The sequence below is a fragment of the Copadichromis virginalis genome, linkage group LG14 (assembly GCF_057382275.1).
Source record: "Copadichromis virginalis isolate Kocher_CV1m ecotype Utaka linkage group LG14, C_Virginalis_male_GT1.1, whole genome shotgun sequence".
Classification (NCBI taxonomy): Eukaryota; Metazoa; Chordata; class Actinopteri; order Cichliformes; family Cichlidae; genus Copadichromis; species Copadichromis virginalis.
In genome coordinates, this window is record NC_140631.1 from 27,542,211 (window position 1) to 27,555,626 (window position 13,416).

At 40.3% G+C, this 13,416-nt stretch overlaps 1 protein-coding gene across 4 annotated transcripts in view; it reads left to right on the forward strand.

Moving 5' to 3' along the window:
• ift80 (intraflagellar transport 80 homolog (Chlamydomonas)) overlaps positions 1-13,416 on the forward strand; it is a 62,400-nt gene that overhangs the window by 8,800 nt on the left and 40,184 nt on the right. For 3 of the 4 annotated variants that reach the window (XM_085430259.1, XM_085430260.1, XM_085430258.1), the window contains exons 6-8: positions 10,888-10,997; positions 11,994-12,083; positions 12,163-12,300. In XM_085430259.1, the coding sequence (XP_085286385.1) occupies positions 10,888-10,997; positions 11,994-12,083; positions 12,163-12,300 (338 nt within the window). Of the gene's footprint in view, positions 1-8,725; positions 9,024-10,887; positions 10,998-11,993; positions 12,084-12,162; positions 12,301-13,416 lie in introns of those variants that run through there. The other variant, XM_085430262.1, reaches the window with a different exon arrangement.

Genomic DNA, 13,416 nt, shown 5'->3' on the forward strand with positions numbered 1-13,416 from the left:
CCTTCAAATCCTCATTCAACTTACTCATTTTTAAACTCTTACTACTTCCACATACATTGACATAGAGCCACCATTCAAACTTTAAAACGAAGACAAGACATTCAACTATTCAACTTGTATTTATCTTTTCAATATCTATTATACTTTTTCTTCAGTTCCAGTTTAAGTTTCATGATGTTTTTTCACCCGTTTCAGAGTTTATAATGGGTGTGTATGGGACGGAATGTTGGGGCTAGAGTGAGAGAGCTCAACTGCTAGAGTGAGAGGAGCAAAAAAATTAATCTTAAAATATTTTTTAAAACTGCTGCTGTGTCCACAGCGTTTGCTCTACAGCCACCATTTTACCCTCAAAACGTAGCCATGGCTGTCCTCTTTCATCCAATGTGTTTACTATTGTCCTAGGTGTTATGGTTCTTTCATAAATGTCACCAATGCACAGCCTCCTCCCTCCAACTCTTCCATAGACTCTAATGTTAAAATGGCTCAGAAGGTTCGTTTGAAAATCAGAAGAGCATGGTGTCTTTCCACTGTCACCACGTCCATATAATAAACTCCACAGGCATGAAAACTGAGAATTCAGTAGACTAGAAGCTGCTGTCGCTCACGGTGAAAGAATTTCGTCAATACGACTTGTACTTTTCATATGGGAACGATTTGTTTCGGCCTGACTTTTCTGTTCATTTTAAGCAGCAAAAGTGAGGTGCATGTCTGTGTACGTGTGTATGGAGCCATTGGGTGCGGTCACTATAGCAACCAGGCTCACACCTGCCTGCTTAATGAGCTCTCTCTCACTCTGTGCCAAGATTCATCTTAAGCACTTCTCTTTCAACTGCTGCTGTGTCCACAGTGTTACAGCCATCATTTTACCCTCAAAACGTCGCCATTATTGTTCTCTTTCCAACACCGTATCTTTCAAAGCTCAGGCATTTAAACTTTTTAAACTGTGTGGATCAAAGTGGAGGGATCACATTTGAGTCATTCAGTGATTCAAAGAATATGACCTTTTAATATTCATTCAGATGTTTTCTGACTCTAAATGTTCTTTTCTCATTTCTTAGGGTTTTCTAATTTACATTTAAAACATTTTCAGTTTTTTTCCAACTCCTTCTTCTGTGTAACCTTCAGCTTTTAGCAGTTCAGCACCTTTGTTTTCAGGTTAAATTCGTTTTTTTTTTTTTGTTTTTTTATCTCATTCAATATTTTTAACTCAAAATTCAGCAATTAATTCATTTCAGTGCATACATTCAGATTCAAGCATTCACACTGCAGTTTCTTCAGAAAATGCACTTTCTAGTTATTATATCATCTTCCGTACGTTTTTTGGCATCTAACTCCTTCAAAACCGTTCAACTTAGAAAAACCATTCAAACACCGTTAGATTCCTATTCTTTTGGACATGACTGCTTCTATTTTTCTCATTTTTAACATTTATATTTTTAATTTTATTCAACTTTATTCAACAAAAATTTATAATGTATTTCAATGGGGAGACCCTTCAAATCCTCATTCAACTTACTCATTTTTAAACTGTATCTACTTCAACATACGTTCACATAGAGCCACCATTCAAACTTTAAAACGAAGACAAGACATTCAACTATTCAACTTGTATTTATCTTTTCAATATCTATTATACTTTTTCTTCAGTTCCAGTTTAAGTTTCATGATGTTTTTTCAGCCGTTTCAGAGTTTATAATGGGTGTGTATGGGACGGAATGTTGGGGCTAGAGTGAGGCAGCTCAACTGCTAGAGTGAGAGGAGCAAAAAAATTAATCTTAAAATCTTTTTAAAAACTGCTGCTGTGTCTGCAGCGTTTGCTCTACAGGTATGATTTTACCCTCAAAACGTAGCCATGGCTGTCCTCTTTCATCCAATGTGTTTACTATTGTACTAGGTGTTATGGTTCTTTCATAAATGTCACCAATGCACAGCCTCCTCCCTCCAACTCTTCCATAGACTCTAATGTTAAAATGGCTCAGAAGGTTCGTTTGAAAATCAGAAGAGCATGGTGTCTTTCCACTGTCACCACGTCCATATAATAAACTCCACAGGCATGAAAACTGAGAATTCAGTAGACTAGACATTGCTGTCACTCACGGTGAAAGAATTTTGTCAATACGACTTTTACTTTTCATTTGGGAACGATTTGTTTCGGCCTGACTTTTCTGTTCATTTTAAGCAGCAAAAGTGAGGCGCATGTCTGTGTACGTGTGTATGGAGCCCTTGGGTGCAGTCACTATAGCAACCAGGCTCACACCTGCCTGCTTAACGAGCTCTCTCTCTCACTCTGCCAAGATTCATCTTAAACACTTCTCTTTCAACTGCTGCTGTCTCCACAGTGTTACAGCCATCATTTTACCCTCAAAACGTCGCCATCGTTGTTCTCTTTCCAACATCTTGTCTTTCAAAGCTCAGAGATGTAAACTTTTTAAACTGTGTGGATCCAAGTGGAGGGATCACATTTTAGTCATTCAGTGATTCAAAGAATATGACCTTTTAATATTCTTTCAGATGTTTTCTGACTCTAAATGTTCTTTTCTCATTTCTTAGGTTTTTCTAATTTACAATTAAAACATTTTCAGCTTTTTTCCAACTTCTTCTTCTGTGTAACCTTCAGCTTTTAGCAGTTCAGCACTGTTGTTTTCAGGTTAAATTCAGGTTGTTTTTTTTTTTTTTATCTCATTCAAAATTTTTAACTCAAAATTCAGCAATTAATTCATTTCAGTCCATACATTCAGATTCAAGCATTCACACTGCAGTTTCTTCAGAAAATGCACTTTCTAGTTATTATTATTATTATATATTCCGTACGTTTTTTGGCATCTCACTCCTTCAAAACCGTTCAACTTAGAAAAACCATTCAAACACCGTTAGATTCCTATTCTTTTGGACAACACTGCTTCTATTTTTCATATTTTTAACATTTATATTTTTAATTTTATTCAACTTTATTCAACAAAAATTTATAATGTATTTCAATGGGGAGACCCTTCAAATCCTCATTCAACTTACTCATTTTTAAACTCTTACTACTTCCACATACATTGACATAGAGCCACCATTCAAACTTTAAAACGAAGACAAGACATTCAACTATTCAACTTGTATTTATCTTTTCAATATCTATTATACTTTTTCTTCAGTTCCAGTTTAAGTTTCATGATGTTTTTTCACCCGTTTCAGAGTTTATAATGGGTGTGTATGGGACGGAATGTTGGGGCTAGAGTGAGGCAGCTCAACTGCTAGAGTGAGAGGAGCAAAAAAATTAATCTTAAAATCTTTTTTAAAACTGCTGCTGTGTCCGCAGCGTTTGCTCTACAGGTATGATTTTACCCTCAAAACGTAGCCATGGCTGTCCTCTTTCATCCAATGTGTTTACTATTGTACTAGGTGTTATGGTTCTTTCATAAATGTCACCAATGCACAGCCTCCTCCCTCCAACTCTTCCATAGACTCTAATGTTAAAATGGCTCAGAAGGTTCGTTTGAAAATCAGAAGAGCATGGTGTCTTTCCACTGTCACCACGTCCATATAATAAACTCCACAGACATGAAAACTGAGAATTTGGTAGACTAGACATTGCTGTCGCTCACGGTGAAAGAATTTTGTCAATACGACTTTTACTTTTCATTTGGGAACGATTTGTTTCGGCCTGACTTTTCTGTTCATTTTAAGCAGCAAAAGTGAGGTGCATGTCTGTGTGCGTGTGTATGGAGCCATTGGGTGCGGTCACTATAGCAACCAGGCTCACACCTGCCTGCTTAACGAGCTCTCTCTGCCACTCTGCCAAAATTCATCTTAAACACTTCTCTTTCAACTGCTGCTGTGTCCACAGTGTTAAAGCCATCATTTTACCCTCAAAACGTCGCCATCGTTGTTCTTTTTCCAACATCTTGTCTTTCAAAGCTCAGAGATGTAAACTTTTTAAACTGTGTGGGTCCAAGTGGAGGGATCACATTTTAGTCATTCAGTGATTCAAAGAATATGACCTTTTAATATTCTTTCAGATGTTTTCTGACTAAATGTTCTTTTCTCATTTCTTAGGTTTTTCTAATTTAAAATTAAAACATTTTCAGCTTTTTTCCAACTTCTTCTTCTGTGTAACCTTCAGCTTTTAGCAGTTCAGCACTTTTGTTTTCAGGTTAAATTCGGGTTTTTTTTTTTTATCTCATTCAAGATTTTTAACTTAAATTCAGTAATTAATTCATTTCAGTGCATACATTCAGATTCAAGCATTCACACTGCAGTTTCTTCAGAAAATGCACTTTCTAGTTAGTTTTTATGATTGAATACACTTGGTAGTTTCTCTCTGCCAACATAAAGATAATTTGTTTAACAGCCCTCATTGCTTTGACCATTCCTCAGAATAATGGGAAAGTCTAAGAAAGTAAGTGAAGACTTAAGAAGGATAACTGTATATTTACACAAGTTGGGAAGGTTTCTTGGAGCCATCTCTAAACAACTGCAGAGTCCAAGATTATCAGTTCAACCAATTGTGTGGAAATGCAAGTTATTTGGATACATCACCACTTTGCCAAGGTCTGGAAAAAGATCAAAAATCATCCCCCTCAGATGATTGGAAATTGTTCAGGATGTTCAGGAGCAACCTAGGAACCACCAGGGTTCATCCTAACATGAACTCAAAACTGCTAGAACACCAGGGTCTCTGTCCACAGTGAATCAAGTTTTACGTTGCCATGGACTGACAAGTGACAAATAAGAAAAAAGCCCCTGCTCCAAAATCCACATCTTTAAACTCAACAGGAATTTTACAATACGGAAAATTGGTCAGACAGGATGAACAGTGTACGAACAATGTACAAACTGTCAAACATGGTGGTGGTAGCATCATGCTCTGGCGTTGTTTTGCTGTCAGTGCTACTGATACATTGCACAAAGTAGACTGAATAATGAAGAAGCAGAACTACCTCCAAGTTCTTCATGTCACCTCAGATAAACAGCTACACTTGGGAAGAATTGGCTCTTCCAACAGTACAATGATCACACACATCAAAACTGGTTTAGGAATGGATAAAGCAGGCTAACATTAGCTTCTGGAATTGCCTTTCTAAATCCTGGACCTCAACCATATTGAAAATTTGTGGACTATGTTCAAAAGCTGGATCCATGGCAGGAAACAAACCAATTTAAATGAACTTAAATTAACCCAATTTTTCAAAGAAGAGTGGTCAGCCAGAATTAGACCAGAAGCTTGTTAATGGCTACCAAAAGCATCTGGTTGAGGGCCAACTTGCTAAGGAACATTTAACAAAATCTTAGTGGTGGTATATAACCTCACCACAATGTGTAGTGCCTCATGTTTGATAGATTTTTAGAGTTTCTCCTCCAAGACCATCTTAGAGAGGCAGAGTTTCTCAGAATTAAAGGCACAGGTTTATCTGCAGAAAACTACATCTAAAAATTCTGTAACAAATTCAGAATTTTCAAGGTAAAATTGTGAAGAATGAATGAATTTGTCGTCATCTATAGTACATAATGAACATGATCTGCACCATCAGCTCTGATATGGTAGCCCACTTTTTGTCCATCCAGACTCAATGGCTTAATTGTAGAAAGATATGGTTGGTAAACTGGGCTTTCTGCAATTGAAAGCATTTGGTTCATTATAAAATGCAACAAATGAAGTAGACTACAAAGAAAACCCAGGACTGCTGAACAGCTAGGATCCTGTATCAGACAAGAATGGGACAAGATTCCTCTCCCAAAAGTCCAGCAGCTGGTCTACTCAGCTCCCACATGTTTATAGACTGCTGTTAAAGGGAAGATGGGATGTCAGACTGTGGAAAACATGCCTACCTATTTTTAGTGACTGTGTGGACAAATTAATAGAGAATTTACATTATAATACACTAACTACTCATGTTGCAAAGGTGACGGACTTCAAGCGGAGTTGAAAGAAGTGTGAAACCAGGATGCCTATTTGGCTCTGCTGTCCGTTTTCAAAACACAGTATAATCAAGGCTTAAGAAGATAATCATGCTTAGTACTGCCAAAAGTCCGTTTTCAGGTATAAGTAAAAAAAAAATAATAATTAGAGGCACTATATATATATATATATATATATATATATATATATATATATATATATATATATATATATATATATATATATATATATATATATATAGGATCAGTTGACAAAGAGCGAGCGAGTGAATTCGACAAAGTCGAAAGCTGACGGCAGCTCGCGGCCCTTGCTGTCGAGGTAGGGCTTCATGTGTGACAGACAGTAGTCTGCCTGCTCTTTAGTCAGGTTCTGGTAGAGCTCCTCTTTAGTGACGTAGGGTTTGTTTTCAGCGCTGAGGGCTCGGAAGGCGCTCTCGATCTCCTCACTAGACTTGACGTTCTCAGTTTCACGGCTGATCATATATATATATATATATATATATATATATATATATATATATATATATATATATGGTGGCTGACAACTGCCTCAAGCTCCCAGGCCTCTGGTAGAGGACCCGAGCTTGAAGGATAAAACCGCCCGCAGGGGCGTGCTGGGTGTTTTTGTTTTTTATATATATAATATATATATATATATATATATATATATATATATATATATATTACATACAACATCTACAATACGGCAGCAGTGATCAGTGAGATGCTTGGCTACAAGTTGAACAGCCACAAGGGGCAGTACCCTCCATGGAGAAGGAGGCTAGAGGGCAAGATCAAAGTAGCACGGAGGGAGGTTAGCCAACTAACGGAGTTGCAGAAAGGTACGACAAAGAAGGTGCATAAGAAATACAGCAAGCTGTCCATACCTGAGGCCTTGGAAACTGCCAAGCAAAGACTCATAGCCTTGGCCAGCCGCTTGAGGAGGTACACCAGAGAGATAGAAGGCAGGAGAATAAACCAGCTGTTCTCCACAGAACCAGCAAAGGTGTACTCTCGCAAAACACCAGCTACTGGTAGACAGAACAGTCAGCCGAGACTGCAAGACCAGACTGACCAACCTGTGCACTGCCTGGATTGATTACAAGAAGGCCTATGACTCAATGCCCCACAGCTGGATACTGGAATGCTTAGAATTGTACAAGATCAATGGGACCCTAAGAGCCTTCATCAGGAACTCAATGGGGATGTGGCGTACAACACTAGAGGCCAACTCCAAGCCCACAGCACAAGTCACCATCAAGTGCGGGATCTACCAAGGAGATGCTCTGTCCCCACTGCTGTTCTGCATAGGCCTGAACCCCCTCAGTGAGATCATTAACAAGACTGGCTACGGATACCGACTACGGAACGGAGCAGTTGTCAGCCACCTCCTGTACATGGATGACATCAAGCTGTATGCCAAGAGTGAACGAGACATCGATTCACTGATCCACACTACCAGGCTATACAGCAATGACATTGGAATGTCATTCGGACTGGAGAAGTGTAGTCGGATGGTAACAAAGAGAGGGAAGTTAGTCAGAACTGAGGGGATTGAACTACCAGAAGGCAACATTGCAGACATAGAGGACAGGTACAAGTACCTGGGGATCCCGCAGGCGAATGGGAACCATGAAGAGGCCGCTAGAAAAGCTGCAACCACCAAGTACCTGCAGAGGGTCAGGCAAGTCCTGAGGAGTCAGCTGAATGGTAAGAACAAGATCCGGGCCATCAACACGTACGCCCTGCCCGTGATCAGGTACCCTGCTGGGGTAATAGGCTGGCCAAAGGAGGAGATAGAAGCCACTGACATAAAGACAAGAAAGCTCCTTACCATGCATGGAGGGTTTCACCCCAAGTCCAGCACCCTGAGGCTGTACGCTAAGCGCAAGGAAGGGGGCCGGGGACTGGTGAGTGTCAGCACCACAGTCCAGGATGAGACAACGAACATCCAAGAATACATTGGGAAGATGGCCCCAACTGACCGAGTGCTCAGTGAATACCTCAGGCAGCAGAAACCCAAGAAAGAGGAGGGAGACGAGGAACCATCATGGAAGGACAGGCCCCTGCACGGTATGTACCACCGGCAGATAGAGGAGGTGGCTGATATCCAGAAATCCTACCAGTGGCTGGACAAAGCTGGACTGAAAGACAGCACAGAGGCACTAATCATGGCAGCACAAGAACAAGCTCTGAGTACAAGATCCATAGAGGCTGGGGTCTATCACACCAGGCAAGACCCCAGGTGCAGGCTGTGTAAAGATGCCCCAGAGACAATCCAGCACATAACAGCAGGGTGCAAGATGCTAGCAGGCAAGGCATACATGGAACGCCATAACCAAGTGACCGGCATAGTGTACAGGAACATCTGTGCCGAGTATAATCTGGAAGTCCCGAGGTCAAAATGGGAGATGCCCCCAAGGGTGGTGGAGAATGACCGAGCTAAGATCCTGTGGGACTTCCAGATACAGACGGACAAAATGGTGGTGGCTAACCAACCGGACATAGTGGTGGTAGACAAACAGAAGAAGACGGCCGTAGTGATCGATGTAGCGGTTCCGAATGACAGCAATATCAGGAAGAAGGAACACGAGAAGCTGGAGAAATACCAAGGGCTCAGAGAAGAGCTTGAGAGGATGTGGAGGGTGAAGGTAACGGTGGTCCCCGTGGTAATCGGAGCACTAGGTGCGGTGACTCCCAAGCTAGGCGAGTGGCTCCAGCAGATCCCGGGAATAACATCGGCGATCTCTGTCCAGAAGAGCGCAGTCCTGGGAACAGCTAAGATAGGGCTTTGGAGCGTGATGTCACGGGGGTGGGCGTGGAAAGGATTTTGGCCCGATCCGCCATTTTGGGGGTCTAAGTAAGGAGCGAAAGCATAGCCATGGTTCGTACTTGCTGTGTGCTCGGCTGCAATGTTCGATCTTACGACCGGCACGGGAATAAGTTTCAATTGTCTTTTTATGCTTTCCCAACCTGGAAGCAACATGAAGGAGCTCATGTATCGGATATTACCAAACGAAGGCGTCTAGCCTGGATAGCAGCCGTGAGACGAGCTGATATCAAGTTCTGTTACGTCTCCAGATATCAGCTGGTGTGCTCAAGACATTTTCATTCCGGTAAGTTTTAAATATGTTCACATCACACTTTATAGCTGAATAATATTATCGTTGGTGGTCTCGGAAGTTATAGAAATTGCGATCAAACATCAAATGGAGTGACTTTGCAGACATATGTGCTATGTAAAGATTCGCAGGAGGAGACAGGGAGGACACAAATTGGCGTTAATAATTTGCCCGATTATCAATGTGTTAATTTGCATCTACTTTACAATTATGGGCACATAATATGATAACGATATTTTAGCAGTTTACTGATAAATGTATAACATTAATTATGGTGGGGGGTGGAAAATGGCTATTTCACTCGATGCACTCCAGCTGACTTACTTTGACGACGTACTCAAGAGTTTGGCGGCTTGAAAATAGCCAAATCTTGCACCCAGCCATTTGTAAATTGGATGTGCGCCTCCAGTGACTTGTAATTACGAAACTGGTTCGCTGTGTAAGCGCTTACTCCACAAACAAGATGCGTGAAGATATCGGGGTAGGACAGTGGCGGGAAGTCGTCTGGGTCTTTACTCCACTGCCGTATTTCATATGGGTCCAGATTTGCGATGCACTCTATTTTTTTTCAAATACCGCTGCTTCGCCTCTGGACGCAATCGGTCTCTATACCGTCCGTTTTCTTTTGAGCTGCTTTTAAACATGTTTCTTGTCGTCGTCGCCGTTCCAACAGTGAGTTTGTTTGGATCGTAGACCCCGAAAATGGCGCCGCGCTCCCACAATGCATTGCGGCGTGACGTCAACTCCAAAGCCCTATACTGCGCAGGACCCTCAAGCTCCCAGGCCTCTGGTAGAGGACCCGAGCTTGAAGGACAAACCGCCCGCAGGGGCGTGCTGGGTGTTTTTTATATATTTATTTATTTATTTATTTATTTATTTAGAAGTGGAGTTTTACTAAAAGCCATAAAAATCTCAAGTAAGACTGATGCTAAAGTTCTTTCTTTAGCATTCAGATCTTACTTATTAATCACTGTGCAGTTGATGTCAGATGTAACTGTTTTGGGGGGTAAAAATTGGCTTCTTGGTGAAACTGATTGTATGCCACTCCTGAATGATGCTGTGTAAAACCTGGCTGGGGACTGGTGATTGAGCCCAGTATGTAGTAATGTTTTTTCTTAGTGTTTGGGGATTGAGCTGTACATTTGTGCAACACCTGGATTTAGTAGTATTTCTACAGATACACATGGCACCCAGATCACTGCAGGTGTTGATTCTCTTTTGTGGCTACAGCTTCACAAACACACACTCACACAAACTCTCTCTCACACATGCACATATATGCACAAATTACAGGAGCACACTGTTCTTTTTGGATACTATGACCCATTTTACGAGAGAGCTCTAGGAAGAGGTTGGAACAGAGTGAGAGCGAGGAAAAAGGAACTTGTCTGAACCCCTCTCATCGCCTTCGTCAGATTTGGATCATTTGGCATTTGTGAGAAACCCCATGCACCTGGAGTAGGGTTAAATGTCACCCCCCCCCCCCCCCCACACACACACACACACACACACACACACACACACACACAGATTCACAGGCACAGCTCAACACACGCTCTTGCTCACAGAGACACACACTTGTGCTTATGCAGTAGAAGTTAGACTGATTTTCTCAGCTGGTTTTCTTGTAAGTGAAGCAAAGTGCTGTTACGTAGACTAAATGAGGTGAGATTTCTGATTGAGTATGATATCTTTTGAGAGGAGGAATTGGGTCTGCTTCATCCTCTAGCTATTGTTCACAGCAAATTCTGATTTGTAAATGAGAGAGGGCGCATTTGTACACAACTCTGTGCTCTTGGCTCATGATTAATAGAAGATTGCTGCTTTCTTCATCCTATGCTTTTGGATGTCTTTCCAGGATCTCCTGTATATTCTGTGGCCTGGGGTCCGGACTCGGACAGAATTCTCTACACTTCAGGAAGACAGCTAATTATCAAGCCTTTACAGCCCAGCGCCAAAATCATACAGGTAAACAAACTTTTTCTGAGTAAGCTGACAGACTAAACTCTCTCTGTTACTCACACATGTTGCTTGAGCGCAAATTCACACTTGGGGATATTCGTTTTCATTTTACTGACATTTACAAAGGCTTGTAGGATTTAGACATCAAAATATGCTATTTCATATGTATATGAAAACCAGTTCCAGACCATATGACCTCTCAGTATAGTATAGTTTGTAGTGAATTATTAACTTGAAATTATTATGTCAAACAGAAGCAAAATTGAGTTCTCCATTTAAATGAGTCAGCGAGGCCATTAATTTCATAAAAGACACTGAAACAAGAGAAGATTTTTTTCTCACCTCTGCTACACTATACTTAGAGGCTTATAAGAAAACTATTACTAAGCTATTACTGCACATAAATTCATATACAAGCACAATGTCCCAACTTTATTATCTCCCTCTGAGATCCCCTGAAGACCAACACAATGAACTAAACAAATGAACTCCCCTCCCCCCTCCCCCACAGACCCCCTAACATCATCCTCTTTGACCTTTGCAGTCCCTTATACAGACAGCAATACAGAATATCTACCTGTGTCTTCCTTGGGTACATGGAATAAGTAACCAGTGTACAAAAAATAAAATGTTTATACAGATTAGGAACAGAATGGTACATTAGGTCTGGTGAGATAAGGCTGGGAACAGGCTCTCTGTTCTGTGTTACACTGTAACACATAATGTTAAAAGTAAGCTCTCAGTTTGGCTAAGATGAAACAATTCATAAACTTGTAACTGTGTTCGTGACCAAAAAATAAATTCCATACGGGTGCTTATTCCAGCCAGCTTATTTTTATCCTCCTTTTGGACAAAGGAAAAGTATAGGAATTTGTTAGAGATCTCTTCAAACCAAAATGTTATGTGTTGATGACGTTATTATGTTTCTTAACCTAACTTTTTCTTTTTTCCCCCCATTCTTTCCATTACGTGTATGCTTTCTCTCTATCTTTCTCTCCCTAGTGGAAGGCTCATGATGGGGTCATTCTGAAGGTAGACTGGAATTCAGTCAATGACCTAATCCTGTCAGGTGGGGAAGATTGTAAATATAAGGTCAGTGGCTTTTTAGTATATTTGTTGATGTCTTAATAATTACTGAATACCTTTTTAAAACCATTTGCCTCTTCAACAGGTATGGGACAGCTTTGGACATCTGCTTCACTGCTCACTGTCTCATGACTACCCAGTCACATCTTTGTCCTGGGCTCCAGATGGAGAGGTGTTTGCTGTGGGCTCTTTCAACACCCTGCGGCTCTGTGATAAGACTGGAGTAAGTGAACCCATTATAACCTCCATGTATTTTTATTTTTTAAATGTTGAACATAGTATAATGTAAATGGGATGTCTGGTATTAGCTATAGAAGTGAAATAGAGGTTAATAATAGACACAGTTTTGGCAAAAGGGTTCAAAACAGCAAATTTTCTTTGTTGTTTTTTTTTGTTTGTTTTTTTCCACTTACTCAGGCTTTCATAAACATAATTTTGTCCCGGTGTATTTTAATATGCCTGGAATGACATAAAGTGAACTTAATTTGAGATTTCTGGCACCTCTTACACATTCATCATCGACTGTCTTACCCATGTATCCAACAAGAAGTGCTGGAGGTAGGGTATGGGCAGGACTACAGTCCGTCAGTGAACCACAATTTAGTTCAGTTCAATTCAGTTTTATTTATATAGCAACAAATCACAACATCAGTTGCCTTAAGGCGCTTTATATTGTCAGGTAAAGACCTTACAATTTCAACCTGATACATTAATTTACTAATATTTAATAATAAAAAAACTTGTGTAACATTTTTGCTTTTTTGAAAATAAAATGTGGAAGTTGATTTTTTTTTTTTTCCCCACAGCCAGTAACTAGCTAATCTCAACACAACCCTGGCACACGAACACACTCAAATGACCACTCAGTCTAATCTAATCTTTTACACCTGACCAGGAACTGTTTTAATAAGGATGATAATCATTTGCCATATGTAATCTTTTTACAAAAAGTCTACCTAAGGTTGAATTTTCAGTAATACATGTCTCCTCTCTGGTTACACATGTAGTCAGTAAGTACACGCAGTCCTACAGGAAAAAAACAACAACTTTGTGGCAGTAATCTCATGAAAAAGTATATATATTGAGTAAAAAAAATCAAAGTATGTTAGCATGTGCTTAAGTTAATTCCAGGTTTTTGATCACTTTTTGAGGATATCATAAAATTCATCATTTTAAACGAACGACTTGTTCCTCAAAAACAATTTAACTATTACCTTTCAGTGACATACTCTAAAAGGGGGTTGTTCATGAAATCAGACTGACCTCAGTTATATGCAGCTGTTGCTGGAAAAAAAGAGCAGAAGCTGTACATCATCAGGGCCATGTACTTTCCACATAT